This window comes from Sorex fumeus, unplaced genomic scaffold (assembly GCF_029834395.1).
Source record: "Sorex fumeus unplaced genomic scaffold, SorFum_2.1 ptg000008l, whole genome shotgun sequence".
NCBI classification, from domain to species: domain Eukaryota; kingdom Metazoa; phylum Chordata; class Mammalia; order Eulipotyphla; family Soricidae; genus Sorex; species Sorex fumeus.
This window is the reverse complement of record NW_026606065.1, coordinates 84,239,424-84,261,064: the sequence shown is the minus strand read 5'-3', so window position 1 is coordinate 84,261,064 and position 21,641 is coordinate 84,239,424. Positions and strand designations below refer to the sequence as shown.

Here is a 21,641-nt window from a genome sequence, read left to right as displayed (position 1 = left end):
TCTCTTAGAGCTTTGTAATCACTCCTAAACTGCTTTCACAGTTTTAGTACAGTAAGATGAAAAAAATCAAAAATGGTCAGAGAGCGTATACTGTATAATTGAAACCAGTGACGCAGAATGTGTAAGTGATGCCAAAACTCTTTTGATTTCTGTTCCAGAATTTGCCACAAGCGGGGGAAAGGATGATTTGGGAAGGTGGGAAAGACATTAGTTGTTTTTCAGTCTTTTTACCATGGAAGCTTGAGCTACCAATCCAGCACCCGCCTACCTAGAATGTAAACACATCAGCAGGACTGACTACTTCATTTAACTAGAGACACTGGCTCGTGGGCGGCCTTGGGGGTACCCTGATTCCTATGTGGGAGTTTAATGTTGTAATGTATTGAATCCTAATGTATGAAATTCATTTTGTTGTACTATATTGGTTGGCATTTTATTAAAATAAATTGTATTGTATCATATTTGTATGTTTTAAGAGAAAATAATATAAAATACAATATTTGTACTATTATATAGTGCAAAAACTACAAATCTGTGCCTCTGCTTCTTGAATTAATCCTTTGGGCGCTTGCATTGGGGAAAAGGGTGGGGGAAGAAAAGAATCAATAAAGCTTTCAAATTTCAAGAAATTCTCCTGTTGGTCTTCTGCCTTACAATGTGGGTTACTGACAGCTGAGTAACGCACACATGCCCTCACAAACACCATTAATCATCCAGAAACATCTTCACTCGTCACTAAAATGCCGCATATTTGTATAAAAAAAATTCATTATGAACATAGGTACAGAAACTTGGTTTTTTATTTAAAAAAATGTATTAAACTATCATACAACATACTTAGGTTGTAGAAAATATTTTCTCCAAGTAGGGGGAAGGAGAAAACGAAGAAAAGCAAATCCAAAGCCTTGAAATTGAAGACTATTCAATCTGGACCTCAATTTTCCTCTGTTTTAACAAAGCTTGATATGTTGTAGCTTAATAAATGTTATTAAGGAAAGAGCAAGGGTTATTTAGAAAAGAGAAATTTGGGGAACAAAATCTGAATGAAAGCTTCCAGTCAAGTCTTGCTGTTTCAATGTTTAAGATCTTGCAATGCTTATATGATCATAGAATCAAATTGACAAGTATTAACAGCTCCCTTTTTTTATTCACTAGATCAGGAAGCTCCCTACCTCCTGCGAAACCTGAGTGACCACTCCGTGTCTGTCAGCAGCTCCACCACCTTACACTGTCAGGCTAACGGGGTACCCGAGCCTCAGATAACCTGGTTCAAAAACAACCACCAAATACAGCAAGAGCCTGGTAAGAGATTTGTTTCTGATTCCTCTTTGTCATCACCCACCTTTTCTCTGGTAATTCCTACCTCCGTGTATCCAGAGCCAATTGCTGGTAGAGCTGTAACTCTGGATACTGGCCTCTTGCTCTTTCTAACAACAGTCTCAAATGAAGACTAAGGGAGCCTCTTTTCTTTTTACTGGGGGATGTTTTCCCAGTGGTATGAGAGATCTAACCCGGGGCCTTGAATGTGTGCTTTACCACTAGACATGACCCAGGCTTGGAACCTACTTTTTTATGGAAACCACATTTCCATAGAAAGATGCTGACAGAATTAACTATACATGGTGCAGTCAGCTGGCCTGAGATATTACAGAGTTTTAAACACCTGGTATATGTGAAATTCTAAGAAGGGTCCTAATCTTTTCACCTGACCCATGCAAATTTCAGTGATTTGGTAAAAAAAAAATTTGCCAGTCCTTGCTCAAGGTGATAGAATGACTTACAGTCTTTCCATCCCCAAGCAGAGTTTTTAAAAAAATATTTTATATTACTTGTTTTTAAAAGAAAAAGTTAGTTAATGGTTACCTATTACATTTTTTCAACCAAACATATATTTTAAAATTAGACTTTAATCTGTCAGAATAAATACTATCTTTTGCCCACCTTGTAATTCTGGGGTTACATAAAACTGAATTAAATTTTATAATTTTAATTCACTATTATAACATAATAAAAATAAAATGATTGCTCATCTGCAATATTCCAGCAATCCAAATCAGAAACCTGAAAAGAGAAATTTGGGGAACAAAATTGCTTTTTTTGCTCTTTGTATTGATTTTTACCACAGATGTACAAAGTGTAGCTCTGACCTGTAGCTTCCTTGCTTCAAGACTTCTATGGACTGTCTGGTGCTCAAGACCAAGTTCAAACATCTGATGAACAAGGTCCTCAACAAGTGGCCAAGTCTGCTCCTCTGACTCTTGGCTCTTCCGCCCTCACATTGAACTTGACATTCTCATGATTGCTAGACTCTTGCAGGGCCGCATAACACAGGCTATGCTACTTCAGCCCCTTGAGCCTTTTCTAAGTATTGTTGTCACCACTGCTGGAGTACCTTCCCTTCAAGTAATACCTACCCATCCCAGTATACCCCAAACCAGATCAGGGGGTCATGCTCCAGAAAACCTTCTCAACTCCTGCCAAGAGAGGTAGCACTTCTGCTGATCCTTCTAATCTCTCTTACTGAGTTGTTTTCTGATCGATGGCTCATATGTGGCTGTACTGTCTGTACTGATTTCTAATGTTCTCTTACTAAAAGTGTTGTCATCATACCGTGTATTCAACCTGAATCTTTGTCTGTTTGTATCTTTTGTCTTTATAACCTCAGAATCTAGTATAATTCATGGCAGTCAGTAATTGTTTCATAAAGTAATTAATGGTTTTTGGAATATCATAGCCAGTTTCATTTAGTAGCACAAATAACTACACTTGATGAGGATAGGTGAAAAAATAATCAGAATTTTTTTAAGTTAAAGGGCTTTTGGTCTTCAGTCTTGTTTATAGAAGAGAAAATTAGTTCCAAAGAAGTAAAATGATTTACCCAAGATTGACACACAATGAAGATATGCAGTTTCATAGAAAATTAACCCTTTGAAGTACTCTACTAAAATGAAAGAATGAAAGGGTACATGAATAAATAAAAGCCTATAAAACATGCATGCAATACTTCCTTTTAGAGAGGGGATTCAGAATTAATATCAGTATAGAGAAGACCCAAAGAAACCCTGTTCTCAAAAACTCAGGTGAGCTATGGTTTAAGTTTCATATTTTTTTGCAAGTTAATCACAAAATCTCTTTTATTAAATCTTACCTCCAGATATCTGATGGTTCTTAGGAACAAGTAAATTTGATTCTAGTTGCATTTGTAGGTGGTGGAGGTAAGTTAAAGAGAGATGAATCGAGTTTGAGAGCACATGGCCATTCTGGGACTAGAGGGAAGACGCTTCAGTTGCTTCAAAGGGGAGAAGCTGCCAACATGCTTGGGAGCGTGAGTCCAGACAACACCTTCAAGGGGCATAGAATTTAGGCGATTCACTTATTCTTTTCACAGAGCCTCTATTTCCTTTTTAATAAAATTGGGATGATACTGGCCACACAGGCATGTGGTAAGGCTTCCCTGTGACTGTGTAACCAAGCTGGCCCAACTCATTATGAATGAAATTCGCCAATGAGTTGTCAGAACTGGTTGCAAGGTGAAGAAGAATAATGAAGTCCATTCAAGTATGAAACGACTCTAAATATAATAACAGTATCTCCATCCTGTCTTCGTTGATCAGAATTCTGAGAGCCGAAAGATTACAAAAAGGAGTCTTGCATACGTTTTAAAAAGAAAATCAGGTGTATGGGGGGTAGGATGGGGCAGGAAGGGCTACAAAGCAGGCACCCAGTGGTGGGCAGGGCATTGTGGTGGTTCTGTGGTGCCACAGATTGAACCCAGGTCTCATGTATATGAGCGACAGGTACTCTTGAGTTGCCACCCAGGCCCCATTACATAGATTCTTCATGAAATCTTTATAAATTTTGTTTTAATATACTGCTAGCATTTATTAAATTTAATTATACTAAATTGTATAATTTGTCAATTCTCTTCCCCCATGTCTTCTCTCTCTTCCCTTTATTCAGCCTTTAAAACTATCATAATCTCCCAAAAAGGAATTCCTAATTTTCCAGAAATGATTTCTTACTTGTATAGAGTTTACAAATTTTCATGCATAGTAACCCATCTGAAGCCAATGCAATATATTCTAATACTCTGAGAACTGGCAAAAATACCAATTATTTCAGTCATTTAATTATTTGTTTTTACAAACCTCTGAATAAAGATTATAGGTAACAAAAGTGATCACTGCTTGTTCCAAAACTGAAATTTAAAAAAAAAAAGTCACTGTAATAACCTGAGAGAGAATAAAGATCAACTGCCCTTAGAGGAAGCCTTGAGAAGCGAGACCAAGCTTAAAAATCTTGAGAATAAACTGTATGTCCTTTATTTAACATCTTGAGATGCATCCTTTATACAAAGCCAGGCAATATGAAAGAATTAACATTACTAAGTCAGAGTATTTAGGTGACCTTGGATCACTGAGAGGATCTGGCCCGTGACTGTCATTATTTGTTAAACAACAACTTACACTCTTCCAAAGAAAATAAGACAGAGGAAGCATGGCGCACACAACAGCTCGCCCTCCTGGACAAGTGGCCATAGACGCCTGTTGAAAGAAAGGCGGGGAGCCGTGGCCTTTTTCCTCACTCCTCATTTCCTCTCAGGAAAGCCTTGCAGTGGGGCATAGCACTCTAAAGAAGACAAGCAACTTCAAGAAAGTGTCAAGAAAGCTGAGTAGGACATTCTTGGGTCAAAGGGCATCAGGCAGGAACAGAAGGGGGTTCCTCAGCTCACAGCCCAGGAAAGCATGTGCTCTGGGGCCTGAGGCAGTCTTTATAGATTTGAAACGTGCTGAAAACTAACAGTGTCTGCGCTCAGACTGTGGACAATGGAATGAGTCATATTGGACAAACTTTGAGTCTCCTTCGTGTCTTCATTACCTCTCCAGGCCACCTGCCCAAAGGACTTGTCACTTCCTGGTCAAGGAAGTCCCTTTTGTACCTTATACTCTTCCTAAAGGAGGGCCCAAAAAATGGATAAAGTTGTACCAGAGCTGAGCCAGCAGACGGGGCTCGTGGGAGGCCTCTGTGGGCAACTTCCTAACCGGTGGTACTGTGAGAAACTGAGAAGTTTCCAAAGCAGACACAGCATAAGGTGGCTCTAGCCCAGTCGCCCACTGACCAGACTGATGAACCATCTCACTAGAGATTATGCAGAGGAAATAGGTCTCCTGGAAAAGTCCATCCGGTGCTGAGAGAAGTAACAAACACTCCTCTGACAAAATTTAGAACAGAGGGCAAGACTGTTTTAATAAAGCCTGCCTGAACTGAGAAACCATCACTAAGCTGTAATTTAAACAAAACTGCCATGACAACAAAAAAACATTTTTAGCATTATTTAAAGATTTAAACTACCAAGACTGACAAATCAATCAATCAATCAATCAATAAATGATTTTAAAAGGTGAACTATCAAGGGGCCAGAGAGATAGTTCAGTGGGTAGGGTGCTTGTCTTGCATGCATGTGGTCAACCAGATTTGATCCCCCGCCTCCTAGATGGTCCCCTGAGCCTCTCCAGGAGTGAGTCCTGAGTGCAGAGCCAGGAGTGACCCGTGAGTACTGCTAGGTGTGGCCCCAAACAACAACAACCTAAACTACCAAGACTGAGAAACAATAAAGTCTGTGTCACATAGGCTGAGGCTGGAACAGTTTTGCTAGAATTGCTTTCACACAATGATCAACAATGAGACCTTGGTCACTAGGATAATTTAGTTACCTCAAAGGGACAGATAACCTTTCACTACTACCTCACTGGCCCCAAATAGTTGCAGTCTGGAGCACCAACTTATACTCTTCAAATAGAGGTGACTTAAGTGTTTTAGAACCTGGGGCACAGAATCCCATCCAAATTGCAAAGTGGTATCAAAGATCTCCAAGGTTAAGACTCAGTAGAGGGGCTGGAGCAATAGCACAGTGGGTAGGGCATTTGCCTTGCACGTGTCCAATCTGGGTTCGATTCCCAGCATCCCATATGGTTCTCCCAGGCACTGCCAGGAGTAGTTCCTGAGCACATGAGCCAGGAGTAACCCCTGAGCATCACGAGGTGTGATCCAAAAACAACAACAAAAAAAGACTCAGTGGAGGGGCCAGAGTGGTTCGACAGGTGATATGCTTGCCTTACTTGCGTCTGACCCAGATTTGATCTCAGTGTGAGCCAGGAATAAGCCCTGAGGACAGCTAGATGTGTGGCCCAAAAAGCCAAAATGAAAACAGGGGGGGAAAACTCAATAGAGAATTGAAGAAGAATATTACATCTGTAAAATGATAACAGTCTCCCTCAGGCTATTAGAATCAACAGCCTTGACTAATTTGTTAAGAATAATGAAATTCAGAAATATCAATTTTCATTTCACAAAGCTTGGAGTAGTCATTGCCTCTTCCTTCTCATGGAATCTGCGCTCCTGGTACATCCTGAGAAAAGTGCCATTAAAACTGTGAATGATTCTTCAGTGTTCAGCAGGATTGGGGCTGAGGGTGCTTTCTTCATGAACCCTCCTGTGACTTCCCTGCATCCCCCCCCCCAGCCTATGCACCCTGACAGGGAGCTCCAGGGCTGCCCACTCTCTGTTCTTGCCTCATGTGTGTCTGAGAGAGATCAAGGTTCTGTGGCACAAACCAGAAGGGCTGAGCTACAGCCAGTTTTTCTGACCAGTCCTCAAGTTTTATTTGCACCTATGACAGTCCGGGCATGCAGACCATCTAGAACTCACTACAGAAACCAGAACGCAGGCAACATTCTTTTCTAAGGACAGGTTACAATTTGACATGAGAAGAAAGTGGAATGCAGAAGAGTGGCGTGGGGCCACAGCAGGGATTGCATTTAGAGGTGGATCTTGCAGGGATTCAAAGCTGCAAACCTGACTGCGGATCACAGAGCAAGCCTGGCGAGAAACTGGAGACCGTTGCCTCCGTGCACTTTCTAGGAGCCCATAATGAGCCCATAATGACTTGTTTATGCTTAGCGGGTACAAGAGATTGAAATGTCCTACAACCAAAGAGTTCTGTGCTTTACAGCCAGAAAGGTCAAGTACCCCATAAATACAATCCTATTTTGTATTAGAAATCAATAGGGGTTACTTGAGAAGATTCAAGCTGCCCCCCCCACATGTATCTCTTTATTGTCAAGTTCCAACCTATTGGGGTCGTGTATATACATGCGTTTCAAAATATATACACAGAAGCCTCTCCTAACCTAATGCTTTGCCCAAGGAAAACTCCTTGGCTGCATTTTCCAGCATCCAATCTCATTTCATTCAGCACCCCATCTGCTGATACTTCCTGAAAACTACGTGTCCACAGCAGGACTCACAAAAGTGTCCCACATTTGGCAACACAAACCTATTCAGATAAATAGCTGGGTTCCTGCGAGTGTTTGTTTCACTGTGTGTCTTTGTGAAAGTCCTTTGGAGGGAGAGAGAACTTAGTGGACCGAAGCACATATTTTGTATGCAGAAGGCCTGGTGTGCTATCCCTGGCACCTATGGTACTCCAGCATGACTATGTGTGACCCACTTCCACCACAAATTAAAAATTCTTTAATTCCTTTTGAGGGCTGGCGAGGTAACTCAGTGGTAGAGCACACACCTTGCATGTGTAAGGCTCTGGTTTCAGTCTCCACCCCCACATCCCTGATGTGATTTTGGCATCTCTGTGTGAGACTCCAACACCACTACCTCAACTGAAAAAAAAATGTCTTCTTGAGGATCAGATAGCTAGTACGGGGAATGATACTTGCCTTGTACACAGCTAACCTGGGCTTGATTTCAGGCACCCCATGTGGTACCCTGAGCACAGAGCCAAGAGTAAGAGCTGAACACCATTGTGCATGGTCTAAAACAAAAGCAGCCAAAAAGTCATCTTGAATTTTTTAAATGAAATTTTGCTCTTTTGTGTTGGGTTTGGGTTTGGGTGCCATACCCAGTAGAGCTCTGTGTTTACTTCTGAGTATGCACTTAGGGGTCACTCCTGGTGGGCCTCAGGGAACCATATGTGGTGCCAGGAATCAAACCTGAGTCAGCCACATGCAATGCAAGAGCCTTATAACTTGGCCCCTCAACAAAAAATTTTGAGTACATAAAGTGGGAGAGAACCTGTGTGCATCACTTTAGAAAGAGTCTCTCTCTCTTTTTCTTTTTTCCTTGAAATTGAAGGAAAAATACACATAACAGTTACCATTTAATGTGCTCAATTCAGAGTCAGAGCTGTGATTTAAGTGGTGAAACACATGATCCCTGGTATCCTATGAACCACCACACCCTCAGATGAGAGCAAGGTGGTCTCCCAGGCACCAAAGGATCTGAGCATGTCTGGAGGTTGTCCTGAGCCTCTATATACCAAAGAATGTGCCCCTCCCCATCAATAAAACAATTAAGAGTATAATTGAGAGACACCAGTATATTAACAGGGTTGTATGGCTACCACCACTGCCTAGCATCAGAACTTCCCATTGCTTCAGACAGAAATAGCAAATCTATTCCAGCAACTTCCTTGACTGAATGAACCTCCTCTATGGTGCTTTCAGTGACCCCTGGCAATGAATGAGCTGTAGTTTGGGCAACTTATTTATTTCATCTGCAAAACAGTGGAAGCTTCAACCAGAGAAAGTGTAGAGGGCTTAAGACACTTGCCTTGCATGCAGCTGACCTGGCTTCAACCCCCAGCAACACCCCTGGTCCCCAGAGTCCCACCATGACTGATCCCTAAATACAGAGCCAGAGTAAGCACTAAGCACATCCATGTGACCTAAACAAACCAACCTTGAACCTCCAGGTTTTGTTTTATAAAATAAAAATAGGACTAGAGAGATAAGTCAGTGGACTGAGTCCAGGCTTTGTATGTGCGAGACCCCAGTACCACTGTCCCCCCAGGTATCCGTAGGTCCAACCCTAAACACAAAGCTGGAAATAAAGGTATAACTAGTGGGGAAGCACTAGTTACAGCCCCAAACAAAAAGATAATAATAATTAAACATTTCTTCATTCTTCTTCCACCCCACATTCAAGAGATCAGCTTATTTTTTACATTATCTGCTGTGAATGTTATTAAGGTGTTTTAAGAAAATAAGACTGTGGGGCTGTGCTGAGATGGCACAGCAGATACAGTGAATGTTATTAAGGTGTTTTAAGAAAATAAGACAGTGGGGCTGTGCTGAGATGGCACAGCAGATACAGTGCTTGCCTTGTACACAGTCGACCCAGGTTCAGTCTCCGGCATCCCATAGGAGTGACGCCTGAGCACAGAGCCAGGAGTAGCCTCTGATCACCTCAGAGTTTGGTTCCCTCCCCTCAAAATAAATAAAATTGTGTACTAGCTTATTTAGCTGTCACCATTCATAAGTAAGGAAGTGAAAGACCGCATATGATTTTTTTTTACCTTTATATCTTTTTTTTTTTAATTTGTTTCTTTCTTTTTTTTTTTTAAGTTGTAGATTTACAATTTTTTGTGCTTGGGTTTCGATTATACAATGATCAGATACCCATCCCTCCACCAGTGCCCATTTTCCACCACCATGGATAATATCCCCCCACCCCCATCCCCCCATCCCCCCCTGCCTCTGTGGCAGGGCAATCCCCTGTGTTCTCTCTCTCCTTTTGGGTGTTGTAAGACCGCATATGATTTTACTCATGCGTGGAGCACAAATAAAGCTAACAAACTGGCCAGAACAACAAAACATTTTCCTACACTCACAGGCACTTTGATAGTTAACAGAGGGAAAGGGGAAGGTCTGGGGGAGGGGCACGAGCAGGTCTGTTTGGTGGTGGGAAGGCTCTGGAACTTGGTGGTGGGAGTAGTGGCAATTACATCCATAGAGAGGAGTTAAGCTAAACCCTGGAATTCCAGAATATTGTAAGCCAGTGATAAATCATCATTTTACATTGTCTATATTGCAAACTGTCAATATATAAGTACACTATATTCTGGTTATTTATATTAAAACTTGCATATGTTAAAGTAGTTTTTACACTCTTATTCAATAGTCTTTGAGGATGGTAAACTACAATTTCCAATTAAATCATTTAAATAAGTAATTCATAAGCACATTCTCATTGTAAAAGCTCATATAACACAGAAATGGAATAAGCTGTAAAAATGTGCCTTTATGAAGAATTAACACAACTGATACTTTTCCCATTTTGTACCTAGAGAAGTGTACATATTTGCAAATGTGAGGCATATTTCAGTATCTCATTTAACTGTCCAATCATTTATCCATCCCTGAGGCTAACTCTGTGTCAGGAACAACTACTTGCCGACATTAAGACAAGGGAACTTGAATTTGCACTCTAAAGGAAGAGTACAGGTAATAAATTAAACAAACAAAACTCTAAGTATGTAGCGTCCGATTAGATAGCAATAATCAAAGTGATGAATAAAACATGACGATCAACAGCAAGTGACCAGAAGTGAAACTATCTGAAAAATCAGCATCTCTGAAATAAATTTCAGTTGCTATCATCCTGTGTTCTCTTTTATGACTTGCTTTCATCGCAATAGATTCTGGAAGATTTTCTATGTTAGTACATAATGTTTTGCCGCATTCTTGTTAACAGTCACACACTGTCATATGGTATGCATTCCCAGAACATAATTAGCTCTTTTCTTTCACTGATGGAAAAAAATATTTTCTTGGCTTTAATCTTTTATGGACTGTACTGCTACTTCCTGAACACCAAATGGTCCTTGGAATGCTACCTCACTAAAGGTCTTCTCTAGGTGAATGACTATCTCTTGCAGTGTGTATGCATCTGACTTCACAGAGTGGCTCTGTCAAATCTGAGCATGCCACAAAAATGTATGGGGGCAGGGATGAGTGTATGCGTATGTGCTTGCATGCACCAGTGTGTGTTTGCAAGTTACAGTTGCATGTAATAGATGATAAAGCTCTCGTTACCAATAGCCCTTGAGTTAACACCACTTTGACATTTGAAGTACCTGAATCATCTTAAAATGCTTTGTTGGGACAATAACAAAGTTCACAGTAAAAGAGCACAGCATAGTTTTAATTTTTTAAATGTTTGGAATTATGTGCTTGGGGGCTGAAACGATAGCACAGCGGTAGGGCGTTTGCCTTTCGCGCAGCCAACCCGGCCGAGCCGGGTTCGGTTCCTCCGCCCCTCTTGGAGAGCCCAGCAAGCTACCGAGAGTATCTTGCCCACACGGCAAAGCCTGGCAAGCTACCCGTGACATATTTGATATGCCAAACAAAGTAACAACAAGTCTCAAAATGGAGACGTTACTGAGCCCACTCAAGCAAATCGGTGAACAACGGGAAGACAGTGTTTGTTTGTTTGTGTTTGTTATGTGTTTGGGGGCACCATTTCAAGGTGTTCACTTCAACCATAACCCCTTCAAACTAACCAGTTTACAATTTCATTTAAGTTTTTGGAAACTGTTCCATTACCTAACCCAATTTTTTGTTTACTGAATGAAGAAAAGGATAATATGCCCAGTGAAAGAACTTTTGCTTTTGGTTACATGGAAAGGAATAGCAAAGTTACTCATTTCTGCACTTTTATCATTTGTTTTTGTATTTGTTATTATTATTTTGGATTTTTTACCAATACCCAATGGTGCTCAGGGCTTACTCCTGGCTCTGTGCTCAGGGATCACTCCTGGTGGTGCACAGGGTACCATATGGGGTGGCAGGGATGAAACCCAATCAGTCACAAGCAAGGCAAGTGCCCCCTCCCTGCTGTGCTATTGCTCCAGCCCCTTCATGGCACCATTTGAAACATTGTAATCATTCAGCTTTTTACAGCCATTTACTAAGTTAACCAGCCTTAATTTCCCTTTCTCAGTTTGTGCTATTTCTCTACACTTGGATTTCTCTTTCCCAGATAGACTTTTCTAAATCACCAAAGTTTGACCCAGTAGTTAAAAACGCCTTTGTTTTCTCTGTGGAGAGTCAGCTAGACCCTTTACTCTTATTTTTCTTGGGATTTTTTGTTTGTTTGTTTTAACATCTCATAAACCTCTGTATGGCTCATCTGGTCCGCAGTCCAGATACAGCTCTTGACTAATCAATTCCTTTAAGTGCCACTAATGTAAAGGTACAATTATTTTCTGTGTATTAGAACTACATACATTAACATCATAGCTATCAATTGTTGAAAATAAATATGTGCCAACTTTTGAGAGTGGTTTTTCAGTTGAAGATTCAGGTCTTTCCTAACAATAACAGATTTTGTTTTGCATTTTAGTAGACCTAGAAAAGATATCTTGATTTCCTACATAAACCAGATGCTTCATTATATTCTAGCGAAAATGAAAACAAGCAACGTTTGGTTCTTTACTTTAAAAAACAGACACACAACACAGGTAGATTCATTTGTGAATGTACAACATCAATGTTTTAAAAATTACATCAGATACATATTATCACCTCTGGTCAGGGTAGGCTTCATGGAGAAAATGTTATCTGAACTGAACTTTGATGGGTAAAGAGAGTTTTAATGATGAAGACAAATTTGGCCACATTGGGTAAACATAATGTTCTCTGAGTCAGAAGTATAGCAACTGAACAACAAAACAGAAGTCATTTTTCAGAGTTGAGGGTCAATTTAAGAAAGCAACAGGTCAAATTTTTGCGTAAGGACAGGAGACAAACACATGGTGTGCGTTTATTTAATCAAATGGCTGAATCCCAAAACTGCAGATGTGTCTACTCTGGTGAATTGGATTAAAATTCTATTCCATGCTATTTCTGGGAAATATTATACTTACCTTATAAAGTGCCAATACCTCTATCACCTTATTGTATGATAGGCATAAATAAAATCATTTACAGTGCTTTGAAAATATTGAAGGAATTGAACACATTTTTGACTACACCCCACAGATAAATATATAGATTACTGTTTGGTTACCCTAACAAAACTGGTAGCAAACTTTCACCCTCAAACCCCTTCATCAACCAGCAAGTCCTTCCACCAAATCTTATCATCATGTTTCTTGGATTACAAATTCCTGTAAAAACAACTAAGTATAAAATTTTACTAGACCCTTTGGGGCTAATGTGTTAGCTGAACTATGAAATCTCCCCTGGTTTGCATTTTACGTTCTACAATGTAGAACTATTTGAATGTTGAAATGGCAAAGTTAACCTCCACACCATTTTACAAATTCCAAGGAGAGCTGAGCATGGTGTAGGTTATTAGTCAGCATTACCACTGAGAAGTCAAGTGAGACTACCAGGAGGGCCGGTGTGATTGTACAGCAAGTAAGGCATTTGCCTTGCACTTGGCCAAACCAGGTTTGATTCCCTGGCATCCCACATGGTTCCCCAAGCACCGCTAAGAGTGATCCCTGAGTGTAGAATCAGGAATAACACCTGAGCATCACCAGGTCTTACCCAGAATAAACAAACAAAATATATGTCTATATCTATATACATCTATCAATATATATGTACACATACACTGAGAGAGTTAGCATTCGTAACATTCAGCAAACATGGCGGGAGCTTTCTTTAATTGACCCTCGACTCTGAATGATACCTGAATGACTGACTGAATGACTCTGAATGATACCTACATTCCATTTATGATCTTGGTTATTAGGACGTTGCCTCCGTTCCTGGGGGTCTGCTGTCTGACCCACACTAGACACAGAAGCTCAGGAATGAATATGGAAGTTGATGCTCTCCAAAGCTTTACAGAGAGCAAGTAAGAAATCAAGTACTTCACTCCAAAATGGCAGTTGCCAGAGTAGAGATATTTGTACAGGGGTGACGCAAGAAACAGAAAAGTATTCTTAGAACATCATCAGATGCTTTTCAGACCAGCGGGGGTATTAAACACAAAAACAAAGCAAGCAAACAAACAAATTTTCTCACAGATACAGTGAACATATTGGTCAATGCCAGAGGCAGCCTAGAGGGAGTGAAATGGGAGGGGGTAGGGAGGGGGGCCAAAGCTCTAAACTTCCTGTTACAAAATAAGAAACTCATCAGGATGTAATAAACATCCAATACAGCACAGTAAATCATATTGCATCGGCTATTTGAAAAGTGCTAAAAGTTCATCATATATACGGTAAGAGCAGTAGTACAGCAGTTGAGATGCTTGCCTTGTACACAGCCAACCAGTTTTTGATCCTTGACAAATTCACCCATCATTGTGCTATCAACTAAGATATCTAATAGTACCAGGGATGGTGTATGGTTAAGGGGAAGTCTTGGTTTCTGTTAGGGTGTAAATTGGTATAATTTTGTTATTCACAGGTAGACCCAGTAATTCAGCACAAAGAGATGTATGTGTAGATGTGTCTGTAACAGAACAATGAGAGGTGTGGATTCTAGTCTTTCATAGCATGTGAAAACCACCTATTTTGTAATGGAGAAGTAGATTTTTGTGCTTTATTTTGTTTGGGAGCTAAACCCAGCCATGCTCAGGATTTACTCTTGGCTCTGGGCTCAGAGATCACTCCTGTTAGTGTTTGGGGGAACCATATGGGGTGCTGGGGATAAAACTATATTAATAGTATATTAATACTATTTGATCCCAGGAAGTAAAATTTTTAATACAATAGAGTATTATGTATCAGTTAAAAATGAAATCTACCTACTTGTACCAATAAGGATAAAAATTGAAACATATTTTTAAAAACCTATTTTTTTCTGTTTGGGCCATACCTGGCAGTGCTTAGGGTTTTATCCTTGTTCTACACTGAGGAATCACTCCTGGCCAACTCAGGGGATGGAATAGGATGCCAGGGATGGAATCTGGGTTGACTGCACGTAAGGCCTTACCTGCTGTACTGTCTCTCTGACTGCACATTTATTCAAAATTTTAACACACAAAAAAACAACATTTAAGAGAAATAATGTGGAGAAAAAGACACAAAAAATATACATGAGAATAATATGCACCAACTTCAGAGTAATAGTCCCTCTTTTCAGGGACTACAATTTATTGCTCTACCTATGTGTTCAATAAAGTATCCGTAAATTTCATTTCATAAAAAAGGATGGTTCCTGAGAAACTATGGCATAATAGTGACATCTGACTCTCTTTATGGTAGGATTCCTAACAATATGTTTTTCTGTACCTTTTGATTGAAATTAATCAGATTAAAAAACTAAAATGATAATCATTCCTGACGATTATAACCTCGTTCCTGATGCCCCATTCACTCTCAACGGAACAACCATCTTCGAATGCAACAGCTGTGTGTACCTAGGTCGAGAAGTCAACATGACAAACGACCTGGCACCCGAGCTGTGCAGGAGGAAGAGAGTGGCTTGGAATGCCTTCAAGAGCGTCGTCAAAGAAATAGCTAAGAGGACAAAGAACCTCTGGCTCCAGGCACATCTCTTTGATTCCACTGTTCTTCCTGCATTAACATAAGCCTCAGAGACCTGGGCCCTACGTACACAGGATGAGACCGCTATTCGGGTCTCCCAAAGAGGAATTGAAAGAGCTATGCTTGGAATATCACGTTTCACTCAAATGAGAGAAAGAATCCGGAGTTCCGACCTCCGTCGACGATCAAGAATCAGGGACGCTGTCTCGTTTGCCAAGGTGTCAAAAATCAGATGGGCTGGTCACGTAATGAGATTTAAAGATGACCGCTGGACTAGAGCTGTTACCGACTGGATTCCACAGGATGTCAAAAGACTGCGTGGCCGCCCACCTACCAGATAGTCAGACTTCTTCATCAAGATCATGAATGATCGGTTTGAGGCTCTTCGTGTTCCTAAAGCGAACAGACGCCATTGGGCTACACTAGCACTGGACAGGGACAAATGGAGACGTTACTGGCGCCTGCTCGAGCAAATTGATGATTAACGGGAAGTCAAGTGATCAAGTGATCAAAATGATAGTCCTTCATAAAAGGTGAAGCCCTCTTGATGTCAGAATATAGGAAGAAAGACAGGGAAAGAATTCAAGAGGCTTGGCAATATGAAGCAGACAGGAAGTAATAGGGTGGGAGATGGAGCCAAGGACCATAGGTACATTGGTGGTGGAGAAGAGTGGTATAGCTGTATGTCCAAAATCACAGAGTCAATAACATTGAAAGCAGAAGATCCAAACTACATCAACCAAACGTTAAAATGTGCAGCAGGCTAGGGGATGGCAGGGAGGGAGAGAGCCTGGGGACACTGGTGGAGGGAAGTTGACACTGGTGATGGGATCGGGGCTGGAACACTGTATGTCTAAAACTCAATTATGAATACCTCTGTAAATTATGGTGTCTTAATAAAAAATTATCATTATTTTTTTGCTTTTTGGGTCACACCCAGCAATGCTCAGGAGTTACTCCTGGCTCTGCACTCAGGAATTACTCCTGGCGGTGCTTGGGGACCATATGGGATGCAGGGGATTGAACCCAGGTCGGCCGAGTGCGAGGCAAACACCCTACCCACTGTACTATCACTCCAGCCCCAATAAAAAATTTTAAGTAAATAAATAACAAGTGAGGTCCTTATTAGAATCATGTCTGTAGCATAGAGATCAGATGGTATGAAAGCGCCAGCAGGTTAAGACATTAAGGAAACTAGGGAAGACACTGTGAATATGAAGATTTGAGGAATGGGAATATAGAATAAGAGTTAGTGACTGGCCATTAAGCATTAAGCAGCAATAGTGCAGAAGCAGAAAGGCCTGATGAGAATTTTTACAAAGCATATTGGGTGGTGATCAACCCATCAATCTTGGTGCCATTTGTGAAAAAGCATGTGAGAGTAAATCTAAAGTTAATTTGGGCTCTTTTCTCTTCGTGGGATGAAAAGCAGAATTGCAGATATTAGTGTGTCAGCTGAAGTCTCCTGGGCTTCCACAACTACACATCTCTCTTCTTGGGTGAAATCTAAGCCTTTATCCTGTCATGGCTTTAGCTTCAGTAGAGTTTAAGTGATAGAAAATTTGTTGAGGGTCAGGTCTGCTGCAATGAAGATGCTTGTAAGCAGCAAGACTACGCTAATATAAGATCTGTGGTCCTTGGGGTTCAATCCCCTGTACCCTATATGATCCCCCTGAATATGCCAAGAGAGATCACTGAGCACAGAGCCAGAGGTAAACCCTGAGCATAGCTGGGTGTGGTTCAAAAACAAGAAAAGATCCATGGCCCTTGAACCCTGAACATCCATCAACCAGCCACATATTACTTGTGACTGCCAGTTCATTACACCATATCCTATACTTTTCAAAGCTGTGATATCATAACATAGGAGAACCAAACATTATGTATTCTCATTTTACAGCTAGGTAAATCACCTCAAGGAGATTAAGTGACATAGCCACAAAGTTTCAGTCAAGAAAAGTTCTCATTTCTCCCTGCTATCTGGGCTCAGAATATTGAAACCATCTTGGGCCCTTCTCTGTCTATTCTGGTATCCAGTGAAGCATCAATTCCTGTGGGTTGTTTCTACAATAATCAGTTTCCATTTCTTCCTCTCCACTTCCTTTCCCACCAACCAGATTTGGGCTTCATCATTCCTGACCTGAATTACAACTGGTGAGCTGGCCTTCCAGATGCCACTTTTTCCTCATTCCAGTTCATCCTGCAACCTCCTTCTAGACTAAACTTCCTTAAACATTGCTTTCATTATGTCATTTCCCCACTCAAAAATCTTTGTGACCCCCTTTCCTTCTGCTTTGAATGGAAACGCCTCAGCATGATTTCAAAGATCTCCAACTGAACCCACCTTTTCCAATTGACTTCGCAAAACAAGTGTCTTGAAAATTACAACATGGCTGTCAAACACATGAACAAAGTATGAGGAAACGCAGATTGAATAAGTAATTGTTTTCATCTTTCTTTTTATTTTTTCATTTTTCATTTTTTAAAATTTGATTGAATCACCGTGAGATAGTTACAAGCTTACATGTTTGGGTTACAATCACACAATGATCAAACACCCATCCCTCCACCAGTGCACATTCTCCATCACCAATATCCCTAGTATACCCCCCCATTTCCCACCCTCCCCCTGCCTCCATGGCAGACAATATCCCCATATTCTTTCTTTACTTTTGGGCATTATGGTTTGCAATACAGACACTGAGCGATTATCATGTTTGGTCCTTTATCTACTTTCAACACACATCTCCCATCCCGACCAGTTCCTCAAGCCATCATTTTCTTAGTGATTCCTTCTCTATTCCAGCTGCCTTCTCCCCTTTGCTCATGAGGCAGGCTTCCAGTTATAGAGCAATCTTCTTGTCCCGTGTATCTACTATTCTTAGGTATCAGCCTCATGTTATGTTGTTTCATACTGTCCCTCTCTTTCTGACTCATTTCACTTAGCATGATACTCTCCATGTCTATCCATTTATAAGCAAAGTTCACGACTTTATCTCTTCTATCAGCTGCATAGTGTTCTATTGTGTAGATGTACCAGTTTCTTTAACCAGTCATCTGTTCTAGGGCACTTGGGTTTTTTCCAGATTGTGGCTATTATAAACAGTGCTGCAATGAATATATAGGTATAGATGTCATTTCTACTGTGCTTTTTTGTATCCTTGTGATATATTCCCAGAAGTGGTATTTCAGGGTCATATGGAAGCTCAATTTCTAGTTTTTGAAGGACTGTCCATATTGTTTCCCAGAAAGGCTGGACTAGTGGACATTCCCACCAACAGTGAAAGAGCATCCCTTTTTCCCCACATCCATGCCAGCACAGGTTGTTTTTCTTCTTTTGAATGTGTGCCAGTCTCTGTGGTGTGAGATGATATCTCATTGTTGTTTTGATTTGCATCTCCCTGATGGCTAACGATGTGGAGCAGTTTTTCATGTGCCTTTGGCCATTTGTATTTCTTTTTTGAGGAAACTTCTGTTCATTTCTTCTCCCCATTTTTCAAATCAGCAATATCTTGTGTTCTGTGCTTTTTAGGTGATAACTGCTCAGTTTTGGCAGGACCCTGATAAGTCTCTTATTCTGCCAAAGAAGTGCTCACTGACTTGTTGGACAGCAGTCTGGTTATATAAATCAAGATCCTTTGACCTGATAATTCCATGTCCATGAATCTATCCTTATGGGATACTCCAATTACAGAAAAAGCTTTAAGTCCTAAACATGTTAATTTCACATTTACTTATAATTATTAGCAATTAGATATAGCCTAATGCTAGTCAATAGGTAGATGCACATGTTTATGTTTAAAATATAACAAAATTATATATTTATTCCCCACAAGTGTCGGGGAATACTTTTATATTAAAAAGGGAGAATGCAGTATTTAAAGTTATATCATCATATGAGATATCTTACTATGGAATTTTTGTGAAAATCTCACTATGAAATTTTTTTCTTTCGCTTAACACAACATTTTCTCTCTCTTTCAATTTACAAAATTTCTTTTTTCCCTTATAGTTAAACAGATTAAAGTCTTCTTACTTAATTAGAGAAATGTATCACCAGATTGTACAACTTGCTGTTCCTTTTATGCTCTGCCATCATTCCTGTTAAAAATGAACTAGGGACCAAGCAGATAGTACAGCGGATAAGGTACTTGCCTTGCATGTGACTGGGTTCAATCTCCAGTACCAGAGATGGTTCCCTGAGCACTCCCAGGAACAATCCCTGAGTATAGATCCAAGAGTTAATGCCCAGAGTGGCTCAAACTGCACCTACCCCACCCGCTATGGCAAAAAAAAAAAAAAAAGACAAAGAACAGAATGAATGAACCATCCCCACTCATACCCAAGGCCAATTTGGCCACTGCATTTCACCCCCTTAAGCATCTTCTTCAGGAATTCTACTTCATGGCATTATATTCTCATTCTTTGTCTTTCTCTTCTCAAAACCTCTCCTCCTTCATATCCACACGTGTCTCTTTGATTGCTCCTCCATCCTTTTATTGGACCAAGTAGAAACAGTCCTTCCACTCTTCTTAGGTTCATCCCTGCCCCCAGAGACTTTATATTTGCTGCTCCCTGTACCGAAAATGCTTCGTTTCAGATCTTCAAATTACTCACTCTTTCCCCTCTTTTAGGTCTTTACTCAAAGGTCACCTCTTCAACGAGCTTTCCTAAATACCCAGTCTAATACTTTTCTCATCCTCCTTCAATCAGGAGTATCTTAAATCAAAAAACTCACTTTCTTTTCTTCTCAGACTTTATGACTTCTTGAAATCCCTCATAGCCCTTTTGCAAGGATTTGCCTTCCCTCTTAGTACTGCACCACCAGTCTCTGGGGTAGTGTCTAACAGTCGGTCCACTAACTGGGGCCAGTCTGCTGGTTAGAAAGATTGAAAAGTGCTCCAGCACAAGGTAGGAAGTACAAATATATGTTGCATACCTGAGCAAAATGTGCAAAAATTTCCTTTTCTAAAGACTGAAGGAGGGCTAGGGATGTGGTTCAGCAGGAGAGGACTTGCCTTATGTGTGTGAAGCCTTGGATTCGCTCTCCAGCACCTGCAAAGAAAAAAGTTTTTTTAAGGGCAAGGCTAAGGAAAAATACCTGGGAATATTAGACAATTTCAGTGATGTGTGTATGTGTGTGTGTGTGTGTGTGTGTGTGTGTGTGTATCCAGTAGTACAGCGGGCAGGGCATTTGTCTTACAAGCAGCAAACTTGGATTTAATCCCTGGTCCCGTGAACCAGGAGTGACCTCAGAGCACAGAGCTCGGAATAAGCCCTGAGCATAGCTATGTGTGGCCCATAAACCAAAAGGAAAAAAGAGATACATTATGCATATGTATGTACATATACTTATGCATGCTTAATATGAAGTCTTTTTCCCTCTTAGCCACTTGTCTTGTATGCGGCTGACCTGGGTTTGATCCTCAGCACCCCATATGGTCACCTGAACCCACCAGCAATGATCCCTGAGTGTGTTCAGGAGTAAGCCTGTGCACAGCTGGGTGTGACCAAAAGAACAAAAGGAAAAATAAGTTTCAACCATACCACTTCCCATACAATCCCACCACCACTGTGAATTTCCCGCCACTAATATCCCCAGACTTATGTAGGATTATACTTTGTGTTGTCGCCCAATAATAAAATGGCTAAACATTGGTGGTAGGAAATGTACACTGGTGAAGGGATGGGTATTATTATAACAATGTATGACTGAAACTCAATCATAAACAACCTAGTAACTGTGTATCTCACTGTGATTCAATATAAAAAATTTTAAAAAGAGCAAATTTCTCAGGACACATCCAATCTCTTAGCACCCAAACTCCTGAGCCTTAAAGCAGGGACCCAAAGTTCTCAGGGCCCCTTCAGTGCTCTGCAGTAAGGCCTATGCTCATAATTTACTGAGCACTTACTAGGCTCCATGTGCTTGCCCTTCATTTTCCCTTCTATAGGCTCGCCACTGCTTTCCTTTCCTTTTAAAATTGAGGAAACTGAAAGTTAAAAGGTTAAGTAACTTGCCTCAAGTAAGGAAATTTGAAGTGCTCAGGCCTAGATTAAAATGTAGTCCAAGCTTTTGAAGCGGGATTTCCTTTGACCCCTTTGCCACAAATGTGCTTTCTGACAAACCTCCACTTGCTCTTGGTGAAGCTACTTGGCTGGCCAAACCCCCTGGTTCTGTGGTCTTGAAGTGGAGACAACAGTACTTTGACAGGCTATTGTAAAATCTAGGTCTGAAGAGCATTTAACTTTCACAGCAGGCTCCTAATGGGCTTTGGGGTCAATGGTGTCTAGTATCATTAGATAGATAGGCAGCCTCTGGGCCAGAAAAATAGTACAG

At 40.7% G+C, this 21,641-nt stretch overlaps 1 protein-coding gene across 1 annotated transcript in view; it reads left to right on the top strand.

Moving 5' to 3' along the window:
* The window catches only part of FLT1 (fms related receptor tyrosine kinase 1), a 210,258-nt gene that overhangs the window by 122,302 nt on the left and 66,315 nt on the right, over positions 1–21,641 (top strand). Inside the window, 1 exon segment of the mRNA XM_056108631.1 lies at positions 1,156–1,302. Coding sequence (XP_055964606.1) covers positions 1,156–1,302 — 147 coding nt within the window.